We start from the raw sequence: 9080 nt of genomic DNA, 5'->3' as shown, positions 1-9080 counted from the left end.
GAATTTAACTTTTTATTATTAGTGTTTTACGATTCTTTTTTTTTTAAAGATGCAGTGGAAGATTTGCAGTAGATCGATACAAAAAGCAGAGTATCTATCTATCTATCTATCAATCAACTCTCAGGGTGGGTATCTTTCATCCTATCCAAATCTTAAAGATTCGGTAGCATGCAATATGGAAAACTAAAAAGAGTGTAGACTTTGAGTGCGCATGGATTCGTGTTCATTAAATCTCTTCCACCTTAAAAAGACATATCATTGATTCATTCCTTCTTTCTTTCTTTCCATTATTGCAATAGTATTAATTCGGATCGTTTTCTCTAGTGGTCATTAATGCCTTGTCGGTGCTATAGTGGTGATGCTCTTCTGTCTGTTCTCTTGATCAACAGATTGACACGGGTACACGAGCTTGATGGGTGTCTTGTGCCATGTGTCGCATGGCATGTGATTTAGCAGGATAGAATTCCATAATAATATCATAGTTTCCTAGTTCAAGCAAAAGTTAATAGGATATTTTTGTTATTTTTAAATAGGATAAATTTTGAATCTATCAAATGTATTGTAGTAATTTCTTAACTATTATAATATGTTACTGTTCAATCAGTCGTATATAATTATCTAAATATCTTTTGATATCGTTGTTTGTAATTATTACAATATAAATTTTTATTCACGTTGTAGTAATTATGAAAGCGTAGCTGCTATAATTATTATAGTAGTTATGAAATCGTAACTATTATATAGTGAACCGTTATAATAGCTACGATTTTGTTGCTGTTAAAATGTGAATTTCTACAATTCTTGTTGTAGCAATTACGATTTCATAACTGCTACAATATACCTTACTGATTCAAAAATTAAGGGGGAAATAACAGTACTGAATAATATTATAAGTGGTAAAATAATTATATACGACTGAACAATCGAATGAGATATCTTTTCATAAAAAATTAAAATGATACACCCGCTTGATTTTTGCCCAACTATTAATGCATTAATAAAAATATATCAAATATTTATTTTTTGGGGTCAATTTATTCAAAGATTACACTTATCCGTAATTGATACCCAAATTATTGTGATCGCTTTGATTTTATCTTATTTTTAGCATGCTTTTTTTTTTTTAAAAAATTCAGGTTATGAAACATTATTATGTTTTGTATCTGCTAAAACTACTTTTTTTTATAAGGATAAGAATTTCAACTAGGAATAGTATTTAATTTTTAAATATGTTAATATAAAATATAGGGTTACAATTTTAGAAAATATTTAAAATTGTTTTTCAAATGAAGGAAACATAGAAATTGTTGGACGTGATTTTTGAGTTCTTAACGATATCTTTTCCTTTGATTACCAACAATAGAAACTAGTGAGAAAAGTAAGATTTACTTTTGATACTTAATTTGCTTTTGCTCGAGATTGGCCAAAAGAGGAGAAAAACAACAAAAGTGATCAGGAAAGTTTAATTTATCTCTTCCACTTTCCACTCCTTTCATTGTCCTCACAATTGGCTCTCTTGTAATTGTTCTCTGTTCCTACATCCAACATTAATGAACCTCTTGTCTCAAAGTCATTGACGAGGATAATTGAGCTTCCTAGAGTATGGTGTGGTGGTAAACGATAAGATAATTTCCTTAAACAATCAGGGTTCAAAATCCACACAGTGCATGTATGCGTCATATAAGAGATGACTAAATTTAAGGTGCCAAACTCAAAGTCAAGCTCTACTCCTAGTGAGGAAAGGGGAAGACGGGCTATTACCTCTTCCTTCTTTGTACTTCTCTTCTTTCTTTTTTTCCCTTCCCACTTCTTCTTCTTCCTCTTTAGTCAAGTAGTAGTAAATACAAAATTCAAAAGGCTTCATTTCCCATTTTAAAGTACCTACATCAGGAAGCCACCAAATCATGGTCCTTTCTTCCCAAGTAATCTTAAAGTTAGTAGTCAAAGCCACCATGATGTATGGTTCCATCATCCATCCAAGCTTTCTATCTCTTTTGGTGATTCGGGCGACAATGTTGAGCAATTGTCGTTCGTTGTTTGCTCACTACGATACTTTTCGCTTCATATTGGTATAGTTATAGACAAGGTTGAAACCAATGTTGGACAAGAGGGTGATGTGCTGATAGAGCAACAAAATCAAGAAGGAGATGATCGAACAATTGTATCGGGCATGAGGGCAAGATCATTTTTTTTAACCTTTTACTCTCGTCACCTCTCATATGTATTAAGGAAGATGAAGTAAACATTAATGGCTAATTTTTCTCCTTCTTCTCCCTTCACTCGAAGGTTAAGTAAATCACACCCTTTAGAGATACCATACATTGAGCTTCATATGTTTATAAGTTCCCTTAGAAGTAGCTATAAAATTAGGATATATATATATATATATATACGGTGGGTCTATTGAACATTTTAGTGTTATTAAACTGAGCACCCCAAATTCGGTGAGCACTCGTGAGCACCCTGTGTGGCTTTTCCACGTGGAAAATCCATTCCTTCGTCGCACGTGTAAAGCTCCTCCCCACCGAACCTCGCTCGATCCGCTCCCAAAATTCGCCCCTAGGGTTTCTCTCCGCGCGCCTCTCCTTCGTCGCCGCTCGCCGAAGCCGCTCGCCGAAGCGCGCCTCTCCTTCGTCGCCGCTCGCCGAAGCCTCTCCTCCGTGCTAGGGTTTCTCTCCGCGCGACTCTCCTCCGTCGCTGCTCGCCGAAGCCGCTGCTCTCCGTGCTAGGGTTTCTCTCCGCTTTCCTCGCGCTGCTCGCCGAAGCCTCTCCTCCGTGCTAGGGTTTCTCTCCGCGCGACTCTCCTCCGTCGCTGCTCGCCGAAGTCGCTGCTCTCCGTGCTAGGGTTTCTCTCCGCTTTCCTCGCGCTGCTCGCCGAAGCCTCTCCCGACCCTCTTCTTCCTCGACAAAGCCGAAGCTGCTTCCGACCTCTTCATCCTCGACGAAGCCGAAGCTGCTCCCGACCCGCTTTCCTCGCGCTGCTCACCAGTCGCTGGCCCTTCACTTACTCATCAAACGAGGTATGACCCCGCCCGTGCCTCAGATCCAATTATTGAAGATGGAAGATTCGGCTTGTTCCAAAGGCTTGTCTAACAAAATTTGAAACTTCAGTTTTCAATGGATATACACAAATGGTAATCTTCAAGTATCTCCCCTGACTTCTTAAGGTCACATCCAGAGCTTTAGAACCGCTTCCATTTTCTGCATGTTATGCGCGACACACGGAAATCTAACTTTATTGTTGATTTTCAGATTTCCTATGAGTTTCTAGATTGTTATCTGTACATATCTTCATTTCAAGTCGAACTGTTTGTCTCATTAGTAAACCAAATGATCTTAAGGAGTTCATTGCTTGGCTCCTAGCTAGTGGGAACATGAGGTAAGCTGTGTGCAGAAATATAGTTGATAAATTTCAATAACACATTTGATCATTAACCTGCTATTTTGGCTTGTTCTGAGTGTTCCAATCATCCATCTTAACCTTTTCTTGCGATTGTTAATAACTGGAAACTGTTTAATATTTAATTACTTGGCATTCATTCAACCATTATTGATTTAGGATCAGTTTACTTGAGGAGTGGAAGTTGTGATAGAGTAGAGACCAACGCTGCTCGAGAAGCCCTCTTCTGCCGAAGCTCCCGACGAAGCTCACAGTGCATCCGGCCCTCTTCCGAAGCTCCCGACGAAGCTCACAGTGCATCCGACCCTCTTCTTCCTCGACCCTCTTCTACCCGCATAGTGATTGCAGATCAATCTGGGTTAGTTGTTATCATTATCTCAGTTTGCCTCTTCTAGATTTTCTGGAGTACTTTAGCTTTAGCCTTTTGTTGCTAGAGCATTCAAATTTAGGGATTGCTTTACTTGAGAAGAAAGCAAAAATTAGTTAACATCAAGGCTGCTTTACTTGGGAAGAAAGCAAAGGAGATAGAAACCTGAAAAAAATTAGTGTTTATCCTGTCTTGATTTTATCCTATCTTGATTGCACGCAAAAATTTGTTTTTATGTTGTACACTTATTTTTGTCTGACTTGCTAGTTTAACTGGTGCAAACAATAATTTATACTATGAGATAAAGCCAACTATAATTGTCAGAATTGTCTATTATAATTAAGAGCTAGGTTACTTCTGTAGTTGTGTTGGAGTACTCACCTTTAGCATATAATGACCTGATTACAATGACCTATACAGGAATTGTTGCTGACACAATATTTAGTAGCTTCACTTATTCTAAATTTGATAATCCTCGGCAATGGAGGGAAATGACGGTGATGATCAGATATATATTCCCCAAGTTGTTGATGATCGGAAGCCCAAAGTTGGTATGGAATTCTCATCTCTAGAGGAAGCATTTTTGTTTTATAACCAATATGCACGAGAAGCTGGTTTTAGTGCAAGGATGAGCACTAGCAAAAAAAATAAGAGTACAAATGAAGTTGTCTATAAAAAATTTGTTTGTTTTAAAGAAGGTCAAACAGATAAAATGAGGGCAACTAGAGATGTAAAATGTGATCACCCAATTACAGAACGAGCCCGCAGTGATATTAGAACTGGTTGTAAGTCACACATCTCACTTGTAAAAGAACAAACAGGACCTAATTGGGTTATCAGTAACATCATGGATAGTCATAATCATACCCTCTCGACTCCTTCAAAAGTGCATTTGCTTCGCTCACATCGTCATATTTCAACAGCAAAGAAAGCATTGACCAAACAATTTTCTGAGGCTAATTTGCCTACTTCTCAACAAATGCGAATATTTGAGATAGAATACGGGGGACCCGAGCGGGTTGGTTGTACAGAAAAAGATCTTAGAAACTATGACCAACAACTAAGAGATGAACTAAAGGGTATTGATGCTGAAACATTGATAGAGTTTTTTGCATCTGAGAAGGAAAAAAATTCAGCTTTTTTCTTTGATTATGAGACTGATTCAGAAAACAGATTTAGTAGGTGTTTTTGGGCTGATCATGTATCAAGGAGGGCTAACATTGTATTTGGTGATGTTGTTGTATTTGATACGACATATAACACCAACAAATATGGGTTGATTTTTGCACCATTTGTTGGAGTTAATCATCATCATCAGACAATTGTTTTTGGTTGTGGTTTTCTAAGTGATGAAAAAACTGATTCCTTTGTTTGGTTGTTTAATAAGTTCATAGATGTCATGCCTAGAGGAGCACCAAATGTGATCATTACTGATCAAGATCTTGCTATGACAAAAGCTATTGCACAAGTTTTCCCTAATACGGTGCATCGATATTGCTTGTGGCACATATTGAATAAATTTCCAGAGAAATTAAATCCTTTGACTTTTCGTGATCACTATCAAAGCATAAAGAATGTCATTGCAAATTCTACAACTCCTGATGAATTTGAGAAGTCATGGGAAGACGTTATAAAATCTGCTAACTTGGAGAACAATGATTGGTTGTCATTGATGTATGAATTGCGACAAAAGTGGGTGCCAGCATATTTTAGCCATGTTTTCTGTGCTGGAATGTCAAGCAGTCAAAGATCTGAAAGCTCACATGCTTTTTTTAAGAAAGTCATCTCAAATAAGAACTCATTGATTGATTTTATCATTCGTTTCAATAGGGCATTGAGACACCTAAGACACAATGAGTTAGCTGCTGACCATGTTGATATTAATGAGCATCCCCGAACTAAGACAAATTGGCCAATGGAAATTCAAATGGTTAAGGTGTATACGAAAAAGAAATGGTTGGAGTTTCAAAGTGAAATTAGTGATAGTCACAGTTATTATGTGCAACAAGCGTCTGTACAAGATGATTTAGTGATTTATAATGTGATGAAATTTCAAAGTTCTTCTTCATCCAAATCAAGATTACTCACGCATGACAAACAGAAAGACTACATATCTTGTAGCTGTAGAAAATTTGAGTTTGAGGGCATTCCATGCAGACATATATTAGCTTTTTTCCGCATCACCCAAGTCTTTCATTTACCTGAGCAGTATATACTCAAACGATGGACACGAGATGCAAAGGTTGGAGCAAATTATGTTTTGGGGGAAGACCAACTTTCCATCAATGATCCAAATAAGTTTTTGATGTCAAGGCTTTCAAGGTTATCCTATAAAGCTTCCTTAGTAATTGAGGATGCATCTTTGACTGATGAGGGAACATCCTTTTTGGAGGAACAACTAAATTGTATCCACAGCAAAATTCAAGACATGAACATTAGTAAAACATGCGGTATTGGTAGTCAAAGGAAGAATTCTATGGATGACACCCTTGGTATTATTGATCCTTCTTTAGTAAGAACAAAAGGATGCGGAAAAAGGTTGAAATCGTCAAAGGAGAAGGCAATCTCAAAATCCAGGTTATGTCGTGGATGTGGCCATCGGGGTGTGTCTCATGATAAGCGTAATTGTCCGATTTTGCAGCAAAGGTATGTGCTGATTATTTCTATATTTGTTTCCTAAATTTATTTGCATAATAAACGAGGACATGTGGCCAGATCAACTTTAGATGATCATGATAACAGCAACGACGACACAAACGAGGAAGATTTGGCTTCTAGAGTTGGTACTATAAAACTCCCAATTTAGGAAATTAAAGTCGTTGATTGAATGAGAAATTGAAGTTTATAATTATTTTTATTGTTGCAGGTTCTAACAACATGCCTCATAATTAATGATGATTTAACAAACCATCAATATTAGAGGATGTAGCTGCTGGGAAAGTCGTCCATCATGTTGTGTACGGTTTTGGTTTTGACATGTTGTGTTTAGATGAAACATGTTGTGGTTGACATGTAGCTTTATAACTTGTTGCTTATGTTGGTAGTCATTGTGAAGGTAAATTATTAGCATTATGGTTTCAAGCACAGGAACTCACTACAAGCATGCATGCATTAAATGTTGACATGATAAATTTTCTTATTTTTTTCCTTTCTCAATGATGAACAGTGTGATGTGTTCTGCTTGAGTCATCACCTATACATATTAAAGTTGTTTGTTCCACTAGATTGTGTGTTGCTTGCTTGACTGAACAAAGTTTGGCTGTGGAAGTCAGGTAAAATTTTCATTATGGCATGACCTGCTTGTTTCATTTTTTTCCTCTTGCCAACTGTTGAGAAATCGGACATCACTCCAACTGAAGGTAATATTTTTTCATTTTTTTTCTTGTTCCAATTTTAGTTTCCGATGTTCATTATATCATTTTTGACATTATTGATAGGGATATGGAAGGCCATTATGGCTGATGCATGACTTCTATAAAACCAATGGAGGATGTGGATACATAAAAAAAATTGATTTCTCCTGAAGAATGGACGATAATTCAGAGGAGATCAAGAGGCTTTCCATGGTGAAGAGGAAGAAGGACTTCAAGAAGATGGAGAAGGTCCACGGCCGGTTGGTCAACGTTCTCGAGGGGCTCGAGCTCCACACCGGAGTTTTCAGCCCCGCCGAGCAGAAGCAGATCGTAGACTGCATCTATGAGTTTCAGAAGAAGGGTCGGAACGGTGAGCTCAGAGGTATGGATCACTATTTCATCACTAAATGTGACATCGATTTGCAACTTATCTTTTTGATGTAATTGAAGAGCAATTTTTGCAAAGATTTGAACTGCAGTAACCGATATTTTTGTTCAGAACGAACATATTCGGAGCCAAGGAAATGGATGCGCGGTAAAGGACGGATAACAATTCAATTTGGTTGCTGTTATAATTATGCAGTGGTAATTTTACAGCTCTTGTAATTTGCAGTTATTTTGCTCTGTCTTTTTTTTTTTGCTAAAGCAAGCATTTCTGATTTCCAGGACAAGCATGGTAACCCTCCAGGCATAGTCCGTGACGAAGAAGTCGATCCCATTCCCCCTTTGCTGAAATTTATGATCAGAAGAATGGTAGCATGGCACGTCCTGCCCACCACATGCATACCGAACAGCTGCATTGTGAACATTTATGACAAAGATGATTGCATTCCTCCCCATATCGACCACCATGATTTCTTACGACCCTTCTGCACGGTTTCCTTTCTGTCGGAGTGTAATATTCTGCTTGGTACACAGATGAAGGTGCTCGGTCCAGGAGAATTTTCCGGCTCCACTGCTATACCTTTGCCTCTTGGGTATGCACTTGAGAAATTTGCTATATTTTCATCTGTTTTCCCGCTTTTTTTGTTGCTTTCTGTTGATTGTAACTTTGTTTCTGCTCACCATATTGTTTGGACATCCTTGCAGCTCTGTGCTTATTCTGAACGGAAATGGGGCTGAAATCGCTAAGCACTGTGTGCCCGCTGTCCCTTATAGAAGGTAAAGGTTTGAGTCCTTAAGTTTCTCGCATGCCTCTCAACACTAATGTGAATTCTTTCAAATTTTGGAAGGTGGTACTTATCACCTAATTGTTTGTTTTATTTTACAGGATCTCCATTACATTCAGGAAGATGGACGACAGCAAACTCCCCTTCAAGTATTCCCTGGACCCTGATCTGCTGAATCTCTATGCCCTACCGACACCAGCTGAATCTGCGCGACTGCAGCAAACAGAAAGTCAGAGTTCGTCGTCTGTTCGAGTCGTCCCAGTGCAGCAAATCAGCAGCGAAAGTGCAACGCCTGTTCCAGCTGTGCCAGTGCAGCAAAACAGTGGTGAAAGTTCGACACCCGTTCCTGCTGCACGCTTTCAGTCGGTCCATAGACAGCATGCGAAGTCGGAAGAAGTCAAGGCGAAAAGCAATACCCCTGGTTGAATCTGGATGACTTCCCTCCTCTTGGCTTTGGTTCCGCTGGCTTCTAGCAATATCCTATTAGCTGCCTTGGTTGATTCAATGGTGTGAACAACATTTAGGAGGAATTTTGTACTATATTTTGCTTAAACATTAAGTTGGCATTCTGTCCTGGTAAACTGTTTTCCTTGGGATGATGCTTCTGTTTGTTATGGATGATGCTTCTGTTTGTTATGAGATGAATGAATTGTTCTGTTTCATCATTTTTACCTCTGCCAAATTCATCAAAATGCTCCATTAAACTCCAGAGTTCTTTATAGAATGGCTTGTGTTTGAAGGGACTTTGGCATCATTTCATGTATAGGGAACAAATAGTTGTATGAATTGTA

At 38.2% G+C, this 9080-nt stretch overlaps 2 protein-coding genes across 2 annotated transcripts; both read left to right on the top strand.

The window, feature by feature from the left end:
• The first annotated feature begins 3688 nt into the window (after positions 1 to 3688).
• On the top strand, positions 3689 to 7236 carry LOC141829893 (protein FAR1-RELATED SEQUENCE 5-like). The gene is made up of 4 exons (XM_074717370.1): positions 3689 to 3758; positions 4188 to 6413; positions 6483 to 6550; positions 7205 to 7236. The coding sequence occupies exons 2-4, from the start codon at positions 4249 to 4251 to the stop codon at positions 7234 to 7236; spliced, it is 2265 nt and encodes a 754-aa protein (XP_074573471.1). The 5' UTR covers positions 3689 to 3758; positions 4188 to 4248.
• Positions 7237 to 7302: 66 nt separating this feature from the next.
• On the top strand, positions 7303 to 8762 carry LOC141829892 (RNA demethylase ALKBH9B-like). Its single transcript, XM_074717369.1, is given in 6 exon segments — positions 7303 to 7502; positions 7620 to 7705; positions 7787 to 8097; positions 8210 to 8281; positions 8391 to 8707; positions 8710 to 8762. Coding segments are annotated over 6 exon segments (1011 nt in total). The 5' UTR covers positions 7303 to 7330.
• Positions 8763 to 9080: the final 318 nt, after the last annotated feature.

Source organism: Curcuma longa, chromosome 5 (assembly GCF_044706935.1).
Source record: "Curcuma longa cultivar G26 ecotype Majalengka, Jawa Barat chromosome 5, ITB_CL_G26_1.1, whole genome shotgun sequence".
Classification (NCBI taxonomy): Eukaryota; Viridiplantae; Streptophyta; class Magnoliopsida; order Zingiberales; family Zingiberaceae; genus Curcuma; species Curcuma longa.
The sequence above is the reverse complement of the archived record's forward strand: the minus strand, read 5'-3'. Positions and strand labels throughout refer to the sequence as shown.

Excerpts from the sequence above, each read along its gene's own strand:
- LOC141829893 (XM_074717370.1), top strand. The coding sequence starts at position 4,249 with ATGGAGGGAAATGACGGTGATGATCAGATATATATTCCCCAAGTTGTT. Across the intron at positions 6,414-6,482 it reads TGTCCGATTTTGCAGCAAAG|ATCAACTTTAGATGATCATG; the intron begins GTATGTGCTGAT and ends ACATGTGGCCAG. Across the intron at positions 6,551-7,204 it reads AGATTTGGCTTCTAGAGTTG|GGATATGGAAGGCCATTATG; the intron begins GTACTATAAAAC and ends CATTATTGATAG.